General features: G+C 37.4%; 2 protein-coding genes across 5 annotated transcripts in view; one reads left to right on the top strand and one right to left on the bottom strand.

The window, feature by feature from the left end:
* yes1 (YES proto-oncogene 1, Src family tyrosine kinase) overlaps positions 1–1,512 on the bottom strand; it is a 33,011-nt gene extending 31,499 nt beyond the window's left edge. Inside the window, exon 1 of the mRNA XM_058746961.1 lies at positions 1,163–1,512. The gene's annotated coding sequence lies outside the window, so the exon portion shown is untranslated. The remainder of the gene's footprint in view (positions 1–1,162) is intronic.
* Positions 1,513–1,517: 5 nt separating this feature from the next.
* adcyap1b (adenylate cyclase activating polypeptide 1b) lies at positions 1,518–13,300 on the top strand. Of its 4 annotated transcripts, none has more exons than XM_058747000.1 (5): positions 1,518–1,651; positions 8,423–8,527; positions 9,463–9,597; positions 10,034–10,138; positions 10,652–13,300. In XM_058747000.1, the coding sequence occupies exons 2-5, from the start codon at positions 8,424–8,426 to the stop codon at positions 10,833–10,835; spliced, it is 528 nt and encodes a 175-aa protein (XP_058602983.1). In that variant the 5' UTR covers positions 1,518–1,651; position 8,423; the 3' UTR covers positions 10,836–13,300. The 4 variants fall into 4 exon arrangements, with proteins under 4 accessions (XP_058602983.1, XP_058602975.1, XP_058602990.1 ...); XM_058746992.1 differs by lacking the exon at positions 1,518–1,651 and adding an exon at positions 5,772–5,895; XM_058746984.1 differs by lacking the exon at positions 1,518–1,651 and adding an exon at positions 7,538–7,997.
* The last annotated feature ends 301 nt before the right edge of the window (positions 13,301–13,601 follow it).

Genomic DNA, 13,601 nt, shown 5'->3' with positions numbered 1-13,601 from the left:
AGATGTTTTGAAGCCTGTTTTGCTATATTTGTCTTAAATGATTGAATTATTATTATATAGAAGTGTGATTTTCAAGTTTTGCTGTGGTAGCAAAATTGGTTTTGCAATCTTGGAATGATTGGGGTCATTGTAACGAGTCTGATATCTTGTCATATTTGGGGGTCCTTGCCATTTACAAGTTTGAAGACCCACAACACACAAAAGGGCCATGACCTGCGTGAGCGGTAGAAACATGTAGTATACAGAAGACCGGATCAAAAGGAAACAGATCAGAGAGCTGAAGATGGCATCCTTCCCTTCCTCATAGTCAAGTCAGCATCAGGCAGTGGGGCAGAGGTTGTGCTCACAGAAGGATTACTGAAGGAGGATTAATCAGGCGCTAGAGCACGCATGAACTCGGATTTGTTATGACATCCTTTCATTAATTATTCAATGTAAACAACCGAAAATGGTGTGAAATGCCCGGATGTTGCGAGTACCTACAATTTGGAGTGGACGGTTAACTTGCAAGAACTACAACATACTGGAGAAGAGGTCTATTGTTAAGATTGAGTCCCTCTCAAACGTCATTAAAAGCTGAAATTGGATAAAGACTTAATGTCGGAAAGTTACATAGTTTACTGATAAAGAGTTACACTATATCAAAGCGAGTCGTTCACACACTGGTCCAAAGTATGGATCGCCCCGTGTTCCCTGTGGCGTGTATGTAAACTACAGGCCTGCATTGTGGACATTTGTCTACAAAACCCTCATGAACCGTCAGAAATGCGAGTATACACGAGCTTCAAAGTACTGGCGTTCACAATAGCGTCCGATTAATTGCGAACGGGACGTTTACAGCGTTTCCTCAGAAATCTACGGTTCAGGTGGGAACTTCGAGGAGCCACGTTTCATTCTCGGTCTCTGTCGAAGGGAACACGGTAACATTAACGTTAGTCGGACGGCTTCGAAACTTATTTCGAGATATACAACTAACGTAGTTTTGGGACAAGAACGCGTCTGCCGCAGAGATTTGTATTCAGGTTAGGAGAAAACGCATAACTAATCTCCCACTGTTGTTTTCAAGCACAATCACACACTCGTTTCACACAAAATCAAAGGCGAGAGGAGACTAGGCCATTTGACTACACTTTCACGAAAGGAACCGAGTCGGTTTTCTTACCTTTGCCGAATCGGTTCTTTTTTTTCTTGAGGTTACATACGCCTTCCGACCGCTTCGTCCTCAGTAAATGTTTCAGTGTTGCACTCAAAGTGGTATTGTTGTGTTCAACTTGAAAATCACAGTCTGTCCCATTCCTTTGCCATGTAACACCTCACGAGACGTGATAAATAAATGCTGTGCCCAATAGAGGGAAAATCCGTGATAGATATTATTAATCCAGTCACGTTACTTGGTTTTGTTCTTGTGTTGCAGTAAAAGGAAAAGAGTAACAGTGACCAATCCTAGCAAACAAAAACCTTTAAACCGGAACCGGTAGAGATTGTGTGGCTATGCTACATGACAAAAGACAGCTCTAGGAATAGTGAGTGGATGGACTCCCGCAGATGTTCCCCCTCCCTCCGCTCTGAATTGGTTTAACTTGCAGCAACGCATCCCACAATATGGCCGCCGCAGGGAATGGTGAACGGAAAGAAATCAGTTTTTCAGTTGGCAAGTAGAGGAGACACCAGGAGCCGGTATACATAATAACATAATAGTACTGCAGGTCGCCTTTGTATTACGCCAACATAAGTAATTACACTAGACGGCTCGTGGTGTACGGTGTTTAGAGCAGTCTTATGGCACCATCTGCTTGTGGACTTAAATCACTGCAGCTTTCGAGCATTCGTTTACGTTTAGTAGTGGACCTACATCCTGGGCACATTTCACGCATACATTGCACTGGTGTCCAGGGATGTTTTAAAGCAGGGGTAGGTAACGTCGGTCCTGGAGTGCCGTTGTCCTGTAGAGTTTAGCTCCAACCCTGATCAAACACACCTGAACAAGCTAATCAAGGTCTTCAGAATTACTAGGCTACAGGCAGGTGAGGTTTTTTTCAGGGTTGGACCTAAACGCTGCAGGACATCGGCCTTGAGCATTTGAAGCACAAATCAAATTAGATATGCTTGATAATCAGTTGTCTAATATAAAATGAACCTTGCTTGAAATGCATGACACCCAATAACTAACATAATTTGCCAAATATAGCTACTATACTCCCATGATACTATTTAGAATAAAGCCAAAATAAAGTTAAAATGGCAAGTTTTAATACTTCAAACACATATGGTGAACAGTTAAAAAAAAAAAAGTTCTGGTCATTAAAATACAAAATTTGGTATTACATTGGGGGTGGAGTTAAAGGCTTGAACTTGGTCCTTGTCCCCCATGCACAGGCAATGCTGACACCAAAATAGAAATATTCATGATTCTGCTTAGCTAAAAATTAATAAATTATATTAGACACATATACTTACACTCTGTCCATGACATATTAGATGTTTATGTAGGCTGTTTTTAAAAATAATAATAATAATAATAATTTAAAGAATTAAATTAAATAATTCATTGTTTATTCATATAAATAATAAAACATGGAAGCTCAAATGTGTGACCTTCTGAGTTTCCCATATTTGTGGCGCCATTACTATATTTGATTTTTAAACTTTTATTTTAGGTAAACTATAACCAATATACATATTGTCACTATCCATGGTATATATTGTTGCATTTTTGTATTGCAATATACATTGTGACATGCAGAGCTGGGTAGATTACTTACAAATTGTAATCAGTTACTGATTCCAGATTACATGACAAAAATTGTAGTCAGTAATGTAATCCTTTACATTACACATTTTAGGTAATATAATCAGGTTACTTTTAGATTACTTTTAGACTACTTTTGATTTAACTCGTTTATCACATTGATTTAAATAGCATTATCTTGTACCATAATGATGTAAAAAATGCAGAGTAAGAAAAATTTATTGTAATTTACTACATGAAGTGCATTAAACATTATATTACATCAAGGTTTCCCCAAACTAGTGTTCATAAAGGAACTGCAGAGGGGTTGTGAATTTAATGAAAAGCTGACAATTAATTAAATCATAAGAAAAATTCATTGTAATTTACTACATGAAGTGCATTAAACATTATATTACATCAAGGTTTCCCCAAACTAGTGTTCATAAAGGAACTGCAGAGGGGTTTTGAATTTAATGAAAAGCTGACAATTAATTAAATCATAAAAAAAAAATTAAATGAAAATAAATCATTTTAAAACAAACTCTCTCTTTCTCTCTCTCTCTTTCTTTTTTTTTAATTTTTTAATTTTTTTTTTTTTTTATTTTTTATTTGAACTCCCTTTCGAGGAAAGTCTCTTCACTTGGCGGCCATATTTGCAATGCCTCTGGGCAGCTCGTACAAGACCTATCTTAATGAATGGAGGAATCCTGAAATCTCAAAAACTGCTCGCTGAACTCACAATTAAATTACATATGTCAAATCAGCAACAAAAATCTGAAATTAATTGCCCCATGAATGTTGTTTATTATGCTCAAATAGCGTTTAAAAAGCTTATTTTTCAGGCTAGACCAGCCAATGCGCATGCGGAGTCATAACGTGCTTATGACTGCTCATGTGCATTGGCTGGTCTAGTCAGGTTTCTATGGGAAATTTGGCTCTTTCATTTAGAAGGTGGGACTATTCCTCCATATTGCGCGTTGCAGTTTCTCCCATTCATAAGTATAGGAGAGAACCGTCTTTGCATTTCTATAGTCTTTGTTTTAAATAAAACACTTACTAAAAAAAGGTGAACTATTTTTATTTACCTGCATGCAGTGTGATCATTAATCAACATCAAAGAAACCGTGAGCATGCAAATGTGTTACTTAATTATTGAAATATTTATTTTAAAATCTAAGGGGTACTTAATGCAAATATATTTGGTGAATAAGGTTTAGATGACAAAAAGTTTTGGAATGCCTGCATTACATGTAACTAAGAAATAACGTGAATATGTGCATTTTAATTATTTATAATTAATAATACATGGTTAAAAAACCTACCGAGTAATAATTAAAATTAAAATGAATGTGTTCATCAGTAACCTAGTTGATGCAGTGTTGAAACCCTTCTTAAACCTGAAAGGATTTTTGTAAATCCAGTGTTCAAATGCTGTCGCCACCCGACTAATGACTGATCTTTGTGTGAATGTCCACAAAACTGGACAATATATACATACATAATATGTATATAATCGGTAGGCTATTTTAGAAAGTAAAATTTAAAAGATGAAAAAGAGAAATTAGGGAGAATCAATGATGTATGAATAATTTATTGCTATTGTGTGAATAATATGTAATCATGTAATCCATAAAAAAGTAACTGTAGTCTGATTACGAGTATTTTAAAATGTAACTTACTCTGATTACAAGTACTTAATTTTTGGAATCTGATTACGTAATCCAAATTACATGGTAGTAAACCCAGCTCTGGTGACATGATATATTTTTACATCCCTAATATGTGACCCGGGACCAAAAAAAAAAAACAGCAATAAGAGTCCTTTTTTTTTTTTTTAATTGAGATTTTTATATAATCTGAAAGCTGAATAAATAAGCTTTCCATTGATGTATGTTTGTTAGGATAGGACAATATTTGGCAACTATTTGAATATCTGCAATCTGAGGGTGCAAAAAACATTTTTTGAAATATATTTGATATATATATTTGATAGCTTTCCTGTAGCTCAAATAGTAGAGCATGGCGCTAGCAACGCTAAGATCATGGGTTCGATTCCCAGGGAAAGCAAGAGCTGATAAAATGTAAAAACTGTAACTTGAATGCAATGTAAGTCGCTTTGGATAAAAGCGTCTGCTAAATGCATAAATGTAAATGTAATATTTGCGGTAGGAAATTTACAAAATAACTTCATGGAACAATCTTTACTTAATATTCATACATTTTATTATTGGCTATTGCTTCAAATATTAGAAAGAAGATCTGCACACTGTTAATCTCCCTTTATTAAAAATGTTTTTAAAAGTGGCAAAAGTGGCAAGACCTTCATCAGGCAAACACACGACAAATATACATATATATTGCTATAAATATACCAGTGCGACTTAAGACTGGTTTTGTGGTCCAGGATCACATATATATTGCAAATACAACAGCTCACATAAAATGTAATTTGACCAAAACTCTTAAATATAAAAGTTGCAGGCCCTAAGTGTTACTGCTAGTGAACTATCACTCCACTGGTAAATACTGGCATCAAGTGGAGGTTGATCGCACTACAGTTTACTGTTCTACACAAAAGTAAACCAAGGCTCTGCATTACTGTTGCATTTATTATTTTATTTTTAAAATGTAACTTTTGTTTCCATACTTATGTGCATATTGTCGTATTCTGTAGGCCTGTATGCTGTATATGGATATGTGCATATGTGCATATTTACTACTGTAACCAACATATTTTGATAGACTCTATCATACGCTGCTTCAAACACCGCACGGTAGCACCTGAAGACACTGCATAATAGTCTAATGATATATTATGCACCAGTTGCAAAATTTATGTATATGTAAATTAATAATTTCCAAAAATTAAAAATGCTTGTTTTTAATTTTTGAAGCCGTTTTAAGTGCGGTTTCATGTATGCTGTAGGTGTGCTTATATATGCGTCATAGAGAGGTCATGTTCATCCACAAGGGAAACCATAAACCACCAGTTGGAAATTTAAAGTACCACAATATGTAGTGACACAGGAGACGAATGTGTGACGAAACAACGACTTCCTCCCGCTGTAATTAGGGACATCAATACTTGCACTCAAGTTGACAAATGTACCGTAATCTCATTGGTTACAACAGGATACCCAGAGGAAGCAACTTAATAGCTTACTGTAAGTAATTCCTCCTCTTGACTCACACACAGTCAGTCAGTAATAGCACGTTTCCAGACTTTCTCATTTAGCTTACTTAATTTACAGAAGTTTGTGTTTGTCTCTTTTTACGGCAAGTAACGTTAGCCTATGGGTTCGTGAACCGAAAAACATTTATTTTTAACAATTATGAAAATAATAGCTAGGCTACTGATATGCTACATTCATAGCCTACATAAATACATGAATGAATGAATGAATGAATGTACAGGGCTTTTAGAGGAATAACATTACGACCAAATGCTGCAACTTGGGTGGCTAAATGAACAGGTGAAACGCGATTCATGATGTTGCGAGTTATATTGGGTAGCCTAAACCCCATTTAGATTCAAGTTCAACCAAACCCAAACGAAGTAAAATTATTAGTAGGCTACTATTTCTGTACTATTATGCAAGTAGGCCTATAGGCTATACATAGGCTATATTGCTACATTTTATCAAAGTTTCAGTAACCACAACTTTCAACAGCGTTCCCAAAAAACGTTCTAATATCACAAAAGTTAAAGTCTCGCGAACATAAATTGTGTGGTAACTATAGCAACAGTACGTTCCCGAGCGATACAGAATGCGCATTTAACAAAAGTCCTTATTTAAGACTGTATATAAAGCGTTTGGATAAAACGGTTTAATTACAGCCTAGTTTATTTACATAAGTCTAACAAAAAATATCGAATGAGTCCTCAAGACGCTTACAGGTGACCGTGCACCTCTGAAACCAACCAACGTTTTCATATGTAATTTCAAATCTGAAACACATGGGGGCAGTATTGAGGTAAGAACGGACCTGAGGTGATAGGTAACCAATGCACGGATTCATTGTTCAAGTAAATCACGCTCTGTGTATGTGAGTGAGTATACATACGAAGCGGGGACTTATGGTTTCGTCATATGACGTCAGAGTTCACTAATCGTAATCATGAATTAATTAATACCAAATCCACCGGTGGTGCACGACTCATCTGTGTGCGGACAGGCCAGTAAATGCATGATCAGGGATCCAGTTATAACAAAATTACGCCTTTTGATTGACTAATAGCCTAACTTTTTGCTTTTGTGAGTGATATAACGAAAAACTAACGAGAGTGTCTATTGAAGTTGTAAGTGGAACATGGCTAGGTGGGCTTATCATTCTAAAAAATTCAGACGCAGTAATTTCCGCTCACCAAAGAAAGGCCATGATGACGCATAGGAGACTAAAATAGACTAATATGTCTTTTATTGATTGTGTTTGTAAAAAAAAAAAAAAAAAAGAGACAGAGACAGAGAGAGAGCGAGAAAGACAAAGACAAATAAATATAGCGCAAGTTAAAAAATAAAATAAAATAAAATGATAAAAAAAAGAAGCGTGTGCTATTTTTATTCACAATGAAATTTCAGTACCCCAGTGCTGGACAGCGCTCAGTCCGTGACCCTGTGACAAATGTGGCGTTTTTGAACTTGGTTCTTTTTGTTGTCGTGTCCACCCTCTATTGTCCCATCATTGCTCAGTGCGTAAGTGTCTGCACGGAGTGACTGATGTGGTTTGGGACCTCGAGACTACCCACGGACCGGTGAGCCTAATTGGCAGTCACATTGTCATGTCAAGTTGAAAAACAAAGTTGCAAATTGTCCTTTCTCCCGAAATTACGTTTAGAGGAAAGTTCCATTTGAGGTGTATGTGTGTGACTCGTTCATCGATGAGGAAGGAACTGTACTATTATATCCCGGGAGGAAGGGTTGATGACGTCTGTGGCATACTTAATGTGACTTATTGAAAAAAAGGCAAGACTCCCTATTCATGGATAAAAATCCGAGGCAATCGGAGCACAGCAGAAAAAGTTTTGCAAAAGGATATGTAGACAAACGAGTGCTGCTGATTTCACCGAGGTTTTGTTTGCAAAAGTGATTTTGTTTATACTGGTTATTGTATAAAAGTGCAGGGGTTGAACCGACGAGCACACAAGCAAAGGACGGTGGCGCTTCAGGGAAGAGGTGCTGTGAGGAAGATCTCTATCTCTCTCACACAATCACAGCCGCACCCGAGTCGCATCCAACAGCATTTCTATCTACCTACTCTGCAATAGGTAGGTTAAAATCCGGCAAAGACGTTTTTATTCGGTTTAAACCAAGGAATTATGATACGAAGAAGCTCAGGCAACTGGATTTTCCTTTTCTAAAGATTATCTGCCGGTTTTATCGTTTGCCTCATCGGGAGAAGGATTCTGTTGCGCGTGCATGGCATTCTTTAAACTTTTCAAATTTCATCTCATGAGCGGGAAATACGAGTAAAAAAGTAAAAAAACGCTTCTGGTTTGCCTTTCTGGATTTTAGAGGCTTTCTTAGCAAAAGTTCTTTGCGCGTTACTTAGGCTATATCGAATATAATAGGCTACAGCCCAACCCAGGCGTCCGATGAATTTGTAAATTTACCGGGACTGTATCGCGGCTAGTCTATAAGTGTTTTATATTTTTAAGTAGCTAATTTATTTAACTTTCTTCTGTCTTTACAGCATGGCCAGATCTAGTAAAGCGACTTTAGCTTTGCTCATCTACGGAATCATGATGCACTACAGCGCCTACTGCACGCCTATTGGGATGACTTTTCCCAAGATGAGGTATGTATAAGCTTTTCTGCTCAACGTTTTGGGGATTTCTTTCATGTTGAAACGGAATATATTCTGCGACGAGCTTTATTTTACAGTCCAAAGAATCTAGAATTTAATAATCTTGTCGAAGCGCAGAAAAAAAAATGGATAAGGATTTGATCTTTATTTTTTGGCTACTAAATTTATAGAGTGGGAAAAGGATGGGCTTTGTTGTATTATTCTGTAGACTTCAAACAGCAACAGCCCAACGAGATTTTCCCCCGAGTGTTTACGCAAGGCTACAGTGCAAGCGCAATGTGGGAGGGCGTTCGTATGGCTAGGAAGGAATTTCTCCATCGGGACGGGCAGATGCAGTGTAGCTTGTGTGAAAATGAGAAACCAATGAATGTAACGGGTGGCCCGTATAAGATGACGGTACAGTGGCGTCACTGTACAAACCGAAGAAAAAACGAATGAGATGCACAGTGCGGGACCTTTTGTTGTGTTAATTTACTGACGATTATAAGATTACAATGTCAGTTATATTTGGTTAGCCAACGTTTCACAAGTCACCATCAAATCTCATTATTGAGCACATATGGCCAAATACTATAGCAAGCTTCATCATAAATTTTATGCTTTAAAAACATAAATAAATAAAAACTGCGAAGAAGCGCTTGGAAATAAGATTATTATTGTCCCATTTACCCTAAAAAGATGACACAATAATAAGTTTATTTAAAAATCAATTCGATTCATGAACCTGCTTCGAGCACGACGCGTTTATCATCTCACAATGTAGGCTATTTTATTTATTTTGTTCGTAAAACAACTGTAACCTATAATTTACGGCAGAATTAATTTATTTAGACTTTGTTTCAAACCCTGTTGTTTTTTTTTATCGACATCATATAACTCTGGTGGTTGTGATTTAATAAATGCATCAATCCATTTGTTTTTTCCAGACTAGACAACGATGTATTTGACGAAGACGGAAACTCGTTAAGCGACCTGGCTTTTGGCACTGATCAAATTGCTATACGAAGCCCTCCCTCTCTCACGGATGACCTATACACGCTATACTATCCGCCAGAGAAAAGGTAGCCTACATTATTTCACATCACTTGACTGTTTGTCATATGAGAATCAATGTCATTATGTTTAATTTATGTTGTTCCGCTATGTCTGTTCCTTTTGTTTCCCAGCTTTTTTCCTTTGCTTTTTCTGTTATTGTTGCTGTTGATATTTGCATCAAGTGACTATTTAAAATAGATATATAGATAGGTAGATAGACAGATAGACAGCTAGACAGATAGATAGATAGATAGATAGACAGATAGATAGATAGAGCGAGAGAGAGAGAGAGAGAGAGAGAGAGAGACGGATCGATTGACAGATTTACTAGGGGAATCGAAAGTAAACCTATTACGCGTTTAGCCGAGAGAAGAATACAACTAAATCAGGCTGATTACTTTGCAACAAACGTGTTCTGTGGTATTTCATCACTGATATTATGTGTTTGGCGTTTTATCTCAGAACGGAAAGGCATGCAGATGGATTATTAGATAGAGCCTTGAGGGACATCCTGGTTCAGTTATCAGCACGAAAATATCTGCATTCTCTGATGGCAGTTCGCGTAGGGTAAGGGCATTTTTTAAGCGTTTACCTGCCGTCATCTTTGTTTTCCCCTTTTTAATTTCAGTGGAGGTGATTTCTCGTTGTCCTGTCTTGACTTTCTCTTGTCCTTATTTTCCCCGACTTCTTGTGTCTTTGTCTGTGGGCTCGCATGGGCGTGGAATTTCATGGGGAACTATTCGTAGATGAAACCCGATAAATTAAAAGTGATGTGTTAATTGCTTGTGCTAAGACGAAAATGTTGTGTATTGTCTGAGAAAAAAATGCCGAGAGACAATGCGTCAGAATACATTTAAATTCCAACATGCATAATTTATGAGGCTTGTCTGCTGGATCTTCTTTCGATTTCTAATAAAATTCGTTGTAATGCTAACGAAAAAAATCCTCAAGATTAATTATTATTGAACGATTGAATAAAACAATATGTTTGGATCATCAAGAGCGTTTATGCTGTACTGAAACCTGTTAACACATTTTCTGTGCCAGCCGGTAGCCTAATAATAGTTCATATATTTGCAGCGGAGGAAGCAGCGAGGAGGACGAATCGGAAACCTTATCAAAAAGGCATTCGGATGGGATCTTCACCGACATTTACAGTCGCTACCGAAAACAGATGGCCGTCAAGAAGTATTTAGCAGCCGTCCTGGGAAGAAGGTACAGACAGAGAATTAAAAACAAAGGACGTCGATTTGCTTATTTGTAGCGCTGACAAAACTGCCCCCAACTGCCCCTCCATGTGTACATTCAGTCCTAAGATCAAAGTCATTCTGATATAACTGATTAATCAGTGGATCGCGCCTGTGTTCTTTAAACATGTATTTATGTATGAAGTAAAGCCATTAAAATGAATATTTTACTAATAACATTGTTTTTCTTTTTGTACAAAAGCACTTGAAACCGCACAGTTATACTTTGTGGACCAATCGTTCAGTTTCATGTATATAGCTATATATGTTAAAAACAAAAGAGAACAAAAACCATCAGGAGAAAAAAAAAAAAAAGAAGAAAAAAATGTGCACCTTGAACGTTATGCGCCTGATATCTTTTCAAATTCATCATCATATGCAGAAAATAAATAGATTTTAAAAAGACAATCAAAGTTCTGAATGTTATACTTATTTTTGTAATCTGCTAAAGAATAGAGTCTTATTTTATCCAAAGTCTGCCCAGGGATGTATCCAACATACTCTGTAAAGTACAGGGCTGTTTCAACTGTTGTGACTCCCCCCTAAAAAGGGGGAGTGGGAGAGGGATATATAGTAGCTGGCACGATTCCCTCTTTCTTTGCCCACTCATTTGTGAACTGTACTTCAAATCACCTGTCTTCTCCAGATGGAATGTGATTGTCCTGCCTGTGTATGTGATTGGAGTCAGTAACCAGTATGCCTGACTGGGACAAAATGACACTCGAGGAACTGTAGTATTGATATACATGTTTTTTCCTTGTTGGATTTTCTTTCTATTGTTTTTTTCATTATCCCTGTGCATGGTATACTTAAAATGTATACATGCATGTCCTTTGCACTTCTTTGTTTCCCATCCACTCAATGTTTCCATGCTCATTGTATTGGTCCCCCTATCAGATCCGCCTCAAACAGAGAAAAAAAACTGAATCAAATCGAAGAAATCCTAATATTCAAATGCATGCTCCACCTAAAACGTCTTGTGGAATTGGCGTATCGGTCTCTCTCTCAGTTCTTTGCATGTTTTCGATGCCTTTGTGGGTGGCTTTGCGTCATTTCTGACCAAATTTTGTTCTTATGCCTTAAGATGTGAATGCTTTGTTATGTGCTATCTGCAGTTAGATTAAACCAGTATCGAGTAGCAAGTCATGACATAATGATCATCTGATGCCACCACTATTTTAAAATTCAGTTAAATTCAATCTCTTCATGTCCATGACTTGATCGTGAAAACTTCTTCAGTGATGCGATCGCTCCTTAATTCTGATAGGACGAAGTATGTTTAATGGTTTCATTCATCAGCCCATCGTAGATCTAGAAAAAAATCAATTGTGTTAATGCTTATCTGTAATTGCTGCTGATGACTGAGGGAATGTGAGGCTGAGAGAATGGGGAGGCCACCGAGAGCGAAGGGGGAGGTCCTTGTGAACTTCAACGTGACCATTGTCATATTCATCACCTTTATTGCCAGATAGTGCTAGTGCATGTTGAAGATAGCCTTTTTCTTGTATGTATAGATAAGGTACGCCCATCACCTTTAGGGAGGGACGCACTGCAAAATCATCTATTGTTTGTCTTTTTTTTCGCCTTATATTTTGGTTAAGCCTTGTATTGAATTCAGTATATTTCTCCTGATATGGAAATCAGGTCTTATTCATCCACTAATTCAATATGTAAACCGTTGTCCCAGGCATGAAATCAATCTTTCTTCAATTTGGCATTGTCCCCCAGGCTTTATGTGAGTATGGATGCGTCTCTGAGAGTGTTATGCGAGGTGTGTGTGTGCGTGTAGGAAGGGCGGGAGGTGGGTGGGCGAGTGAATGCGTGCGTGAACATAATGATGTTATGAAAGATGATATGGGTTTTGGCTTAGGTGCCTTGTGACAACTTACGATAAAAAATCGCCACTTATCACGGATGGCAATTTTAGTGGCCCTACGATGCTGCAAACTATTAGGTTCCATTTCACAAATACCATCTTTACTTTTTCCTCTCCTTTTCTTTTCGAAACTTGGTTTCAAACCTAATTCTTTAATTAGAGCTGAAAAGCATGGCCAGCATATATTGTGATCAAATCTATTACTGAAGTGGTGTACATGGTAAAAGTATTAATTGTCTGGATTGTTTAAGCTGATGAATGTGTGTAAATGTGGCAAGCACGTGTTTCTGTTTAGCTCTACTCATTGTAGCTCAAGGTCCATGAAGCCTAGCTAGGTTTTGTGTTGTTTCTTGTTGCATAGCTTGAGGGTTTTTTGACAGCGAGCAGAAAACCTGATGGAACCCAGGCCACAGCACAGCCTGTTGTGTACATTTCTGAAAGCGCCGAAAGCCTTAATGTGAACGTTTTATCTATACCTGAAACATTATATATGTGACAAGTGAATATTAGCAAGTGACATCATCCTATATTAACACATATAACTCCTTAGGGGGTGACATTTTTAAATGTTAAAAAGTGTTGTAAGATTTGTATGAATAAATTTTTGTAAACAACACAATTTCTAATCCATGTCTAATCTTTGGAACGTTCCACCATAGCCTGTGTGAACGCACAGTTTGTGTGTTTCTCTATACGGCTACTTTTATTCACACAAGCACATGAGGAAGGCTCACGCTGTGACACTAATGATAGACCAAAACCCACTGCTGTTCAAGATGTGTAATCAGTATAATTCAGATCTCCAAATATCACTGTGGGTGAGCCGAGTGGTTGTGGCGGCTTTAATTTATACTCACAACAATCAGAACATTAACATCATGTCAATTGATCAAGAGTGACCCTCGAT

The sequence above is a fragment of the Onychostoma macrolepis genome, chromosome 02, assembly GCF_012432095.1.
Source record: "Onychostoma macrolepis isolate SWU-2019 chromosome 02, ASM1243209v1, whole genome shotgun sequence".
NCBI classification, from domain to species: Eukaryota; Metazoa; Chordata; class Actinopteri; order Cypriniformes; family Cyprinidae; genus Onychostoma; species Onychostoma macrolepis.
The sequence above is the reverse complement of the archived record's forward strand: the minus strand, read 5'-3'. Positions and strand labels throughout refer to the sequence as shown.

Bases quoted from the DNA above. Each gene is read 5' to 3' on its own strand.
- adcyap1b (XM_058747000.1), top strand. From the start codon at position 8,424: ATGGCCAGATCTAGTAAAGCGACTTTAGCTTTGCTCATCTACGGAATC. The intron at 8,528-9,462 runs GTATGTATAAGC...TGTTTTTTCCAG, and splicing joins ATGACTTTTCCCAAGATGAG to ACTAGACAACGATGTATTTG. The intron at 10,139-10,651 runs GTAAGGGCATTT...ATATATTTGCAG, and splicing joins CTGATGGCAGTTCGCGTAGG to CGGAGGAAGCAGCGAGGAGG.